Genomic DNA, 12,596 nt, shown 5'->3' on the forward strand with positions numbered 1-12,596 from the left:
AAAGCAGATTTTTTTTTCATCTCTCTCTCTCCCTCTCATGCACAAGCACACACACACACACACGCACACATATGCACACACACACATTAAATACACAAGGTGATTAGAGAGCCTGTTGTGAAGTTTTTGGTGTCCGCAGTAGTTTCTGGTGACTGTCCTCTGTGACATCAGTCAGGGTGATGGATTACTGTCCTGATCGTCCATTTTCTGCAGAACTGCATGATTTATCCAGTGTGCATTCAGACAGGGAACACAAGGTGGCGCTGCGTGAACCGTGTCAGTATAATGTGCAGAACAGTTCCAGGCCCATAGTGCATGTCCCGATGTAAAGCAGAACACAGTCAGGCCTGTGACTCCACGTACACGCCTAAGAAATATTTTACCAAATAAATAGAAGGGCGGTGACAGAGGAAATCGAGATTTCCACCTAATTCCCATAAAAGGCAAAACTACGCCCTTTACTGGGTTTATGAAAGAATAAACTCCAAAATGCTTTTCTTCTGCTAAATGAGCAGCCAACACCAATGCAACTGCTGGTGTGGAGTGGGAAGGGGGAACATGGTAGAGGTGTAGCAGCACTAAACCTCAGTCCATGTGTCACCTGATGAGGCTAGGACTGCAACACTACTGAACATATTCTGTCTTTGAGTCTCGGACTTGGACTCTTCCTTTGTCAGGAACAACAAGAATGAAAAAAGAAGAAAAAGAAAAGCACACCAGTAAGGACAACATAATATTGAAATATTTATGTGTATGAAACCTTAAGAAATACTTTCAAACTATCATTAATTCTACAGACAACCCAAAGGCAACCGCATAAATTCGTATAAATGTTAGGTTAAAAATTCTGTGTGTATTAATTAAAAATTCAACCAAAAAAAATGAATCACTTGTACTTTGAGCAGCTTAATTTTATGCACCTGTGTGATATTGCCCACACCCACACACTGAAGCACTCACTCACAACTACATACACACACCCAAAAGCTTACACAATCACACAGCACATCACCCCCCCTCCCCCCGCCAGACACACTCACACGCACCTACACACACCCACAAGCTTACACAATCACACGCCATTTCACCACCCTCCCCCCGCCAGACACACACACACACACTCACAAACAAACACACACACACACGCACGTGCGCACACTGTGAGACTAAGCTAGCTGAATTAAGGCACAGCCAGCACAGGATCCCTGATGGTTAAGAACACAGTGACAGCAGACATGCAGTCCCTGGACAAGCCCAACCTAACGCTCCCAACCCAACAGTGCAGTCGGATCGCTCTGTAACCCAACGCTGGCCCTGTGAGGTAAAACACAAACTTAAGAACAAACAGCTCTGCTGAGAACGAGCTTCTAAACCGCTGCGCTGTCACAAGGCCACTCCATTTGCGTTTTTTTTGTTTTTTTTACAGAAGTGTTTTTGGGACGCTCCCTCTGCAGCGTGCTGAAGGACAGGCTTGTGTTTACGGAACATCCCAGCCCCAAACCTGGAACCTTGTATCGCTCAGGACACCGTGCCTGGGGGGCAGACTGAGGACACACTGCCCCTGTTTCCCAAGCAGGTGGGGGTGGGGGTGGGGGTATGTGATACCTGCGCGACAAGCGTGACCACTACAAGCGCTAAAAAAGAGACAGAATCAACAGGGACCCCTCCAGCAGTGGAGAGAGAGACTAAACCAGACTGCAGCACTGTATATTTATCTGTTTTCGCTCCACTAAAACCATCAGGCGAGATCGTTTGAGACAGACAGTTAAGAGAGACTCACAGTCCTGAACATAAACATCACCGTCACTGTGAAAAGAAAAAAAATTTAAAGAAGAAAAAAACCCACTTTTTTTTCCAAAGCGCATACTAAAGCTGTGTCCAGCTCCTGTGTGTGCACAGCGTACCTGAGCACCAGAACAGCATCACCTGCGCCAGTTCTGCACAGCCAAAAACAGCCCTCACCCCCCCACCCCCTCCTCTGTCATTACTATGCGACTGGGACGTGCACAGATGAGAAATTCGAACCCGCTCCCGGTCTCCACGGCACCCGCGCTTCCCCCCGCCCCCCTTCCCCCCTCTCTCAGACAGGGACCCCTAAGGCCTGGCAGCCGCGTTGTTGTGCTCTAATGAACGCCATTAAGCACATAAAAGGGTACCCTTCCCAGAATGCCTCTGGGCGGCAGACAGCGCTCTGCTGAAAGGGAGCGTGTAGCGCAGGCAGCTGACACGGCAGAGCTCTGCTGCACCGACAGGCTTCCCCCGCGCTCACACAGAAACAGTAAACACCCGGCGGTCCCCACGCGCAGCCGAACGGACAGGAGAGCTGTAAAGCGCAGGAAAGCGCTGTAAAGTGCTGTAAAACGGGTTACCTGGCAGTGCGGAGTTTGAGTGAAATCCCTGTGCTTCCCCCATGGCTAATCCCACTCTGCCGCGTGCGAGACAGCAGGATCCTGCTTCCTAAACAGCCTCTGTCCCGTCCCCTGCTCCCGCGGTAACGCTGGAGCCCGTCGCTCATGTACACAATTAGCATACGCTCCCCTGGCTCACCTGCACCCATCCAACCTGTTCTGCTGTTGATTGACATCACTTCCTCTCAGTGACTGTACAAGACGCACCTGTTCGAAGGCAAACAGAGAGCCAGAAGGAAGGCAGGGCGGTGTGGGGCAAGGCGGTGTGGGGCAAGGCAGACACCCCCTCCCTGAACCCGCCCCCCCCATATGTAAACAGGGCACACAGAGCATATTCACACACCTTCAGTCCGCAGTGTTCTCAGTACACATTGCCCAAGTATTTGCATGCACAACACACACACGCGCACGCACACACACACACACTCTCTCTCTCTCTCTCCGGGAGAGAGAGAGAATTAGCACAGACACGTTTTTTCCCGAGGGAGATATCAGATACATTTGTAGCCGGCCGTGAGGTGAGGTGTCATTCTCACAGAGCTCAGAAGGGACAAAGCCGTCAGGAGAGCTTTGTGTCTGCGGAACGTTCAGTGTTACAATGTTTCTGGAACAGTCCATCCGAACAGTCAGAGTTACTGTGTATCCGTCCAACATTCCATCAAAACAGCTTCACTGTTACACTGTTACAGAGCACCAGGCATGAGCCTTACGGCAGGGAGCAGTGAAATTCTCATTTAGAAATGAATCACTAATGCTTCTGACTTCAAACAGAGAAACAATGGAGACTCAAAACCAGTCCAGTTCCAGCTCTTATCAAGCAAAAGGTAAAAGCAAAAATACGCTTATCAACACTGGCAGAGTACCCTGTAGTTGAACAGCTGCTCAAACCTTTTTTGAGAAAAAATTGCCTTAAAAAACCCAAATTCCAGAAATAGCACTACAACAGACATTTCCAGATGGCAGTGCCATAATTTTGAAAAGCAAACAGAAATGCGTATTACACTTCCCAGCACATCTAAAAATATTGAGATTTTATTTTCCATCTCCTCTAAATATGAACCAATTACCTTAAGACTTGTAATAATAAAAAAAAAAGTTACATGCCAAGAAATGGCATTACTAAAAAAAGAACATCATGAGCAGAACAGTCCACTTGCCATGATTGTACAGTATGCTGAAGACGAGTTCACGCAGGCTGTATTTGGAAAGTTGGGTCAGTCCGAGCACAGATGTCTGCACTGCTAAGGCTTGGCCAGGCCTCCAGCCGCCCACTCCCGAAAGCTACTGGCATCTGCGCCTCTCGGCTCAATAACGGTCAGCTAATATGCATTTAATTAGGGAGCGGTCGATAGCCACCTTAGTGACCACTGGCAGGACAGCGCCTGTGCGCTCAGCTCACAGCTCGGAGCCAACATCCCGCCGTTCGCACCTGGAGTAAAGAGCTCCTTACAGCCGAGGCACCGCTAACTCTGAGCGAACGCGTGCATTCACTGAGACTGCTGGCTAGTCTTTCAATAATATTTACCTGCAAATATGAACACAGTTGAAGCCAAGATTTACTAAATTCAGAAGATCTTTAGTGTCTTTTATTTTATTTTTTTTTCCAGACACAAACCAGAAGCACATATATGGCTTTTTTTACAGCTAAAGCCCTCTGAACTTGCTAAGACCTTCTGTAAAACAGGTCTCTTGATTATACTGGTCTTCAACAAAATCTGTTTTAAGGCATGACGACGGGCAAAAAGATTACATGCAGAGAAATCAACTCGAGCTTTAACCGGACCTTCGGTCAAAACATAACAGCAAGGAGGAGGGGCTCACACAAGAGAAAGGTAAAGAACAAATAACTTTATAACCCATATTTCTGATACAAACACCAACACAGCTGCGTGAGGAAATGAGGACTGAGCTTACCTGTGAATGTGACTCACTGCCACCCAGAGCCTGCAGTGACTCACTGCCACCCAGAGCCTGCAGTGACTCACTGCCACCCAGAGCCTGCAGTGACTCACTGCCACCCAGAGCCTGCAGTGACTCACTGCCACCCAAGCCTGCAGTGACTCAGTCACCCAGAGCCTGCAGTGACTCAGTGCCACCCAGAGCCTGCAGTGACTCACTGCCACCCAGAGCCTGCAGTGACTCACTGCCACCCAGAGCCTGCAGTGACTCACTGCCACCCAAAGCCTGCAGTGACTCACGCCACCGAGCCGCAGGACTCACTGCCACCGGCCCAGTGACTCACTGCCACCCAGAGCCTGCAGTGACTCACTGCCACCCAGAGCCTGCAGTGACTCACTGCCACCCAGAGCCTGCAGTGACTCACTGCCACCCAGAGCCTGCAGTGACTCACTGCCACCCAGAGCCTGCAGTGACTCACTGCCACCCAAAGCCTGCAGTGACTCACTGCCACCCAGAGCCTGCAGTGACTCTGCCACCAACCTGCAGTGACTCACTGCCACCCAGAGCCTGCAGTGACTCACTGCCACCCAGAGCCTGCAGTGACTCACTGCCACCCAGAGCCTGCAGTGACTCACTGCCACCCAGAGCCTGCAGTGACTCACTGCCACCCAGAGCCTGCAGTGACTCACTGCCACCCAGAGCCTGCAGTGACTCACTGCCACCCAGACTGCAGTGACCCGCCACCCAAGCTCGTGACTCACTGCCACCCAGAGCCTGCAGTGACTCACTGCCACCCAGAGCCTGCAGTGACTCAGTGCCACCCAGAGCCTGCAGTGACTCACTGCCACCCAGAGCCTGCAGTGACTCAGTGCCACCCAGAGCCTGCAGTGACTCACTGCCACCCAGAGCCTGCAGTGACTCAGTGCCACCCAGAGCCTGCAGGCTGGCTGAGGAGCCTTCCCGTTCTCACTGTGATGCGTTCGGCCCAGGAGTTACAAACCTAAACCATCTGCATCCGCATATTAAATCATCTAGAGCCGGAGAATCACACTCTCAATCAGTCAGGGGTGTTTGTCAGACGCATTAATGAGTTTCTGCGATTGAGTTACGCCCGGCGCCAGCACGGAATGTGTCCGCTCTAAACTTCTTTTAAGACCACATTAATTACGGGCTCCACAAGCTCGGGATCCAGAGGATGAGAGGCGGAGAGTTAACAACCCAGCGACCCAGCGACCCAACGACCCAACGACCCAATCTCACACCGGCGCCAAGAGAAGATCGCCTCGGCTCATGCGATATTTTGGCATGTTTAGCATTCTTCCGCACTCCACCAAAAAACAGCTTTCCAGCTCATCCAGCCTGCTGTTTGTTTGTTTGTTTGTTTGTTGTTTTATTATTTTATTTCCTTTCGTGAGCGTCTGCTGAACAGGTGTGTCTCGGAAGCTGCCTACCTTCTGTTTGCTTTCAGTACCACACAGCCCAGCACACAACCGGCACAGCTCATTTGCAAATATTTGCTTATGCGTAAATATAGTCAAGTCTAGACTCTACCTGTAAATTCCATCATGCCAAAATGAATTTAAAAATAATAATAATAATAGAGCAAATAAATTTTTGGAGAGCCGGACCGATAAATAAACAGGTAATAATTACCTGTAGTGACTTTAGGCTGCCATTTCTACCCCAAAGGCTGGTGTCCCGTGTTTGTTCCGTCCAGCATTCCGTCCCGTGGCTGTCACACCCCTCTGTCGGTCTGGGAAGCCAGCTGGCCTCCATGTTTACAGCCTGCAGACCGCCAGCCAAGCGGCTGAACACAACCCCCCCATCCCCAACCCCCCCCACCACCACTACTGCTTCTGAGAAACACAAACACTACAGACTCCAGATCTACAGGAAATACTATTTTTTTAAAACAGAAGCAGCACCTTCCACCAGTATCCGATTTCTCTTCATGCAACAATAAATTACCAAAGACGGTGCCTCAGGGGGCAAGCGAGCGCGTTTTAAACGTCGAACCTCCAGAGGGTGCACACGGCAGACCTGAGGAGGAATATATGAATATATCGCATAAACACAAACACTTTCAGCTCCTTAAGCTTTAATGATTCCTCTACACCTGCACCTTAAGCTTCCGCACACCTGAGACACAGACACCTGCACCTTAAGCTTCCGCACAGTCACCTGCACACCTGAGACACAGACACCTGCACCTTAAGCTTCCGCACAGTCCCCCGCACACCTGAGACAGACACCTGCACCTTTAAGATTCCGCACAGTCCCCCGCACACCTGAGACACAGACACCTGCACCTTTAAGATTCCGCACAGTCCCCCGCACACACCTGAGACAGACACCTGCACCTTAAGCTTCCGCACAGTCCCCCGCACACCTGTGACACAGACACCTGCACCTTAAGCTTCCGCACAGTCCCCCGCACACCTGAGACGCAGACACCCGCACCTTAAGCTTCCGCACAGTCATCTGCACACCTGTGACACAGACACCTGCACCTTAAGCTTCCGCACAGTCCCCCGCACACCTGAGACACAGACACCTGCACCTTAAGCTTCCGCACAGTCACCTGCACACCTGAGACACAGACACCTGCACCTTAAGCTTCCGCACAGTCCCCTGCACACCTGAGACACAGACACCTGCACCTTAAGCTTCCGCACAGTCCCCCGCACACCTGAGACACAGACACCTGCACCTTAAACTTCCGCACAGACACCTGCACCTTTAAGCTTCCGCACAGTCACCTGCACACCTGAGACACAGACACCCCCCCCCCCCCCCCGACACCGTTCTCACGCGTCTGAGTGCCTGTGTCCGTTTACACCGGGGGGTGGGTGGGGGGGGGGGGGTGTCTCTGGGGGAATTATCTCTGAGGATAAAGCCGCGTTTCTCAAGGCGAGCCTCAGCCGCTCGTTCCGCTAAGTCACAGATTAAAGCGTCTTCTACACACCACCTGCCAGAGATATGAAAACATTTACGCTTTATTTATTTATTTATTTTTCTGCTTCTCCACTTATAAAAAAAAGAATTTCACCTCCAGGACTGGAGTCTACACTTCCTTTTTCAAAAGCGACGTGGAAATCGTTTGATGTGGAGAAGGCACACCGAGGCACCGTGTGCTTCAACGGGCCACAAAGAACCACAAAAAGCAAAACATTTTAATTCCACAAATTAAAACCCACACTGGCATCTGTCCTGCTAACTTGTTTATCTTCAGAATGCAAGGACCTTGCAGTGAAGCTGAATAAATGGATACAATACATGTCTGAGGACGTGAAAGCCAGAGCATGCTTGTGTTCATAATACACATACCGTACCTGGAAAATGATAATGGATATACTATCCCTCCTTGTCATATAAAGTGCATGTGATTTTATGGAGCGCGAGCGATGGACTCTCTTTATATGATGACATAAAAGCACTTCTAAATGAGCAGAGCCGTTCCGAGGCGGAGTAGCACACAAGCCGTATGTTCCCCGGGTCGTATAATTACACTGCAAGCAACCACCGCACGGGGATCCACCTGCTCGTGCCTTACATAAGCGGAATATCTGGATGCCGCCGCCGCGAGCTAGCGTCACAGGCAACGGGTATATCGATGCTGAGGGCTAGCGTCACAGGCAACGGGTATATCGATGCTGAGGGCTAGCATCGCGGGCTAGCGTCACAGGCAGCGGGTATATCGATGCTGAGGACTAGCGTAGCGGGCAGCGGGTATATCGATGCTGAGGGCTAGCGTAGCGGGCAGCGGGTATATCGATGCTGAGGGCTAGCGTAGCGGGCAGCGGGTATATCGATGCTGAGGGCTAGCGTAGCGGGCAGCGGGTATATCGATGCTGAGGACTAGCGTAGCGGGCAGCGGGTATATCGATGCTGAGGGCTAGCATAGCAGGCAGCGGGTATATTGATGCTGAGGGCTAGCGTCACAGGCAGCGGGTATATCGATGCTGAGGGCTAGCGTCACAGGCTAGCGTCACAGGCAGCGGGTATATCGATGCTGAGGGCTAGCGTCACAGGCTAGCGTCACAGGCAGCAGGTATATCGATGCTGAGGGCTAGCGTCACAGGCAGCGGGTATATCGATGCTGAGGGCTAGCGTCACAGGCAGCGGGTATATCGATGCTGAAGGCTAGTGTCACAGGCAGCGGGTATATCGATGCGGAGGGCTAGCGTCACAGGCTAGCGTCACAGGCAGCGGGTATATCGATGCTGAGGGCTAGCGTCACAGGCTAGCGGGTATATCGATGCTGAAGGCTAGCGTCACAGGCTAGCGGGTATATCGATGCTGAAGGCTAGTGTCACAGGCAGCGGGTATATCGATGCTGAAGGCTAGTGTCACAGGCAGCGGGTATATCGATGCTGAGGGCTAGCGTCACAGGCTAGCGGGTATATCGATGCTGAAGGCTAGTGTCACAGGCAGCGGGTATATCGATGCGGAGGGCTAGCGTCACAGGCTAGCGTCACAGGCAGCGGGTATATCGATGCTGAGGGCTAGCGTCACAGGCAGCGGGTATATCGATGCTGAGGGCTAGCGTCACAGGCAGCGGGTATATCGATGCTGAGGGCTAGCGTCACAGGCAGCGGGTATATCGATGCTGAGGGCTAGCGTCACAGGCAGCGGGTATATCGATGCTGAGGGCTAGCGTCACAACGCATATCGATTGCGGAGTAAAGACGAAACAGCTCAATACTACGCTGTGCGACAGGAACCGAGATGGCCTGGCTATTGTGGGAGCTGCATTGTGCTAATACCTCACGGGAGACTCGGGGGGGGGGGGGGGGGGGCTCCGTGACAGAGCTACGCGGCGGCGGCTTCCAGTTTCCTCCGACCGTTTCTAAGTGACAGGGTCTTGGCTCCGGTGCAGCGGTTGGGCTCTCAGCGCCCAGATCGGAGCGATAATGATGTCATCTCTCCCCCTCGGACAAACCCCTCGCTGTACCGCATGCATTCATTTCAAACAAATCAATAGCAACTAAGAGGCCGCAGACGGGAGCTCGTTCCCTGCACTTGTACTCCAGCGAAAGACGATACTGAAGTGACATCAGGGGAGTGGAGGAGACAGACTTAAGAACTCTCAGGAAATATGGACAGGCAGTTAAAACAACAAGGAAACAGTGAACACAATGTTTTCTTGCTTGTTTATCCCTTGTTTTTATTTATAATTTAAGGATACACATATAAAAATTATTTTTATTTCAATGCATTTACCCCCCAGTTTCTCAGATGAGCCTTTCAGGTCCTCTTCACTTGGAGTGATTTTTATTTTAAGTGCTATTGCTAATTAAGAGCATGCACGCTCCGATTGGACAGTGCTATTGCTAATTAAGAGCATGCACGCTCCGATTGGACAGTGCTATTGCTAATTAAGAGCATGCACGCTCCGATTGGACAGTGCTATTGCTAATTAAGAGCACGCCGCTCGATTGGACAGTGCTATTGCTAATTAAGACAACTCGGATAAGTCTAATGAACACTTAAAAAGCAGGCCAGCTTTTCCGATTGGACAGTGATATTGATAACTAAGAGAACACACGCTCTGATTGGGTAGTGCTATTGCTAATTAAGAGCACGCACGCTCCGATTGGACAGTGCTATTGCTAATTAAGAGCACGCACGCTCCGATTGGACAGCGCTATTGCTAATTAATAGAATGCACGCTCCGATTGGACAGTGCTATTGCTAATTAAGAGAATGCACGCTCTGATTGGACAGTGCTATTGCTAATTAAGAGCACGCACGCTCTGATTGGACAGCGCTATTGCCAATTAAGAGCACGCACGCTCCGATTGGACAGCGCTATTGCTAATTAAGAGCACGCACGCTCCACTCTCCAGGCCGAAGATGATATGTAAATGCGCTCACCAGGTGGCACTAATAAGCTCAGGTTTCGCTTCCGAAACATTCTACGGTTTCGCTGATGCACCGAAAAGCACAGTAAAAAACAACTGTAGCATTACGCTAACCAACCATGAAGCATGTTCATAAATACCGTTTATGCTGTAGTTACACCGTTTCAGTTTTTCTAAGCCCGGTGAAAGGTGAAAACGCAAGCTCAGATTCTCACCGTAACAGCCTGCTCCTGCTCCCAGAAACAGCCAGGCAGCCTCTACTGGAGACTGAGGCCCAGAATAACCTGTTATTTATGGCCTGTCCATAGCGCTAAGTGGGCGAGGGGCCGGTCTGATTGCTGGAAGGCTGTAATAGGGATGTGCGCTGCACTCCCTGCTTGACTCGGGCCCTGGTGCCAGCGATGGCACTGTGCCCACATCCTCAAATAAAATCTAATTAATCGTGTGACTTGAGACTTTCCAAAAAGATCCCACCGCAGGCTGACAAAGCCAGAGAGCGTGTGCATTACCCTGAGAGTGAACATCAATCACTGCAAACCTTTATTGCTCCGACAAGCGGCCATATTATGTCCAGTCAGTCTCTCTGTTCATCGCAAGTGAAGGAAATTTAATTTCACGCAAAGCACTTCCTGACTGTTTAACTGGAAGGTAAACTGGAGATACAATTTTTTTTGTTCCTGTCAAAAAGATGTGGTGTCAAAAAAAGTACAAACGTGTACAAGGAGGTCTGCCCTCCACACACAGAGGTCACAGGTCTACGCCAGAGAGTAACATCTGAAAAAAACAAACTGCAGACAGGAACTGCTGAGAGAGATCCACAGATAAAGCCATGGAAACGGTCTTTCGTCGCTGTTGGTTTCCTTACCCTCTTTTCCTCAGAGACAGGAAGCATCGCAGTTTCCTAAAAATAGCCTGACACCTGGAAATGACTGTCAGAATGAGTATGGATTAAGCATACTGCAAAGGTCCACCCCCAAAGGCGGGTGACCCGCTTCAACAGACATCCACACCGCCGCTCTGTATTAGACTGCTGGCAGAATGATGGCGCTTTGTCTGTCGAACGGTGCGCCGACCCCAGCAGACCCCAGTCACATCCCGCACCCTAAACAGGCCCGTCGATATTTCCGCGAGTGTTTCGAAATTTCGCCAAAATGGCGGCGGAAGGACCCGCAGCGCTCCCGACAGAAGCAGCCCCGCCACTTCAGAACGTCCGCTTTGCCACGCGCCGCCATTTTCACCGAGCCGCCACTCACCGCACGGGACACACGCAGGACGCGTGCGGGGCGCTAGCACTCGCTACGCTACGCGGCGGTAAGTGGGGCAGGGGCAGCGGCACACTGGGCTCCGTCTCCTGATGGGGAATCGAATTCGCTGCATTTAGAGCTCAGTGAAAGGAGGAAACAGGGGAGAGGGACAGAGAGAGAGAGAGAGAGAGGGAGGGGAGAGAGCGAGAGAGGGAGAGAGAGAGAGGGGGAGAGACAGGTGATAAGAAATGTAGAAAAGTAGAAAATGTAGAAAAGACCTGAGTGCATTGGACACTGAAGCCAATATAATGACTGGCAGTGGCAGTCGGGCCCGGAACTGAAAACTACTGAGCAAGCTATTGATGGAGAACAGGATGCAGTGTGGGAATTAAAAGTGCAATTCACTGTAATAAGGTAAAAAAGGCTAAGATTGAATACTTTAACTCATAACTGTCAAAACACACAAATCAAATATGTAGTACCAGTGTCTTTACCAGGTGACAATGTCAACAAAAATGTTGACAGCATTACACTTGTTTAGCCAACACTTTTATCCAGAGTGATTCACACACATAAAAGCATGCAGGTTCATCCAGTAGAGTTATACGAGCAACAGAGTAAGACCGGCTAACAGCACTTCCAGTCCAGTGCGTGCATACAGGCATCACCCTGAGAGCACATTAGCTTAGCTATGCTAGCCTACAGCGAACTACAGAGGAGTGCTGGGGGTAGACCAGTAGGAGAATAGCATCCATGTCCTTCTAATGTTTGGTGCGCTCCCTTTCTCAAACCCAAACTACAATAAACACGAGCAATTATGTTTTTCCACGTTTTCCCTCACATTTCCTTGCACAAAGTTACAGTCACTGTGGAGACTGAGGATGGAAAAAAACAAACAAATCTAGGCCCAATCTAAACCATTCCCACTTCATCAAGGCAGAGATTTATCTGAGCGGCTGTCCCAGCTGGCTGGATTAACAGAGCTGCTTCTGTGTCTGACGCAGACACCTGTATTCCGCACCTGAGCTGTGATCCACACGTCCTCACAAACCGAGCCCAGGACAGCCATGTAGAGAGGCACCTTTATTCCACACCTGGGCTGTGGTCCACACATCCTCACAAACCGAGCCCAGGACAGCCATGTAGAGAGGCACCTTTATTCCACACCTGAGCTGTGATCC

General features: G+C 50.6%; 1 protein-coding gene across 3 annotated transcripts in view; it reads right to left on the reverse strand.

Moving 5' to 3' along the window:
- The window catches only part of LOC135252177 (inactive N-acetylated-alpha-linked acidic dipeptidase-like protein 2), a 329,826-nt gene that overhangs the window by 267,340 nt on the left and 49,890 nt on the right, over positions 1 to 12,596 (reverse strand). The window contains exon 1 of one of the 3 annotated variants that reach the window (XM_064329974.1): positions 2,370 to 2,614. The exons of the other annotated variants lie outside the window; for them this stretch is intronic. Within the exon in view, the coding sequence (XP_064186044.1) occupies positions 2,370 to 2,412 (43 nt within the window). The 5' untranslated portion in view covers positions 2,413 to 2,614. Of the gene's footprint in view, positions 1 to 2,369; positions 2,615 to 12,596 lie in introns of those variants that run through there. 3 annotated transcript variants of the gene reach the window in all.

The sequence above is a fragment of the Anguilla rostrata genome, chromosome 4 (assembly GCF_018555375.3).
Source record: "Anguilla rostrata isolate EN2019 chromosome 4, ASM1855537v3, whole genome shotgun sequence".
Taxonomy (NCBI): domain Eukaryota; kingdom Metazoa; phylum Chordata; class Actinopteri; order Anguilliformes; family Anguillidae; genus Anguilla; species Anguilla rostrata.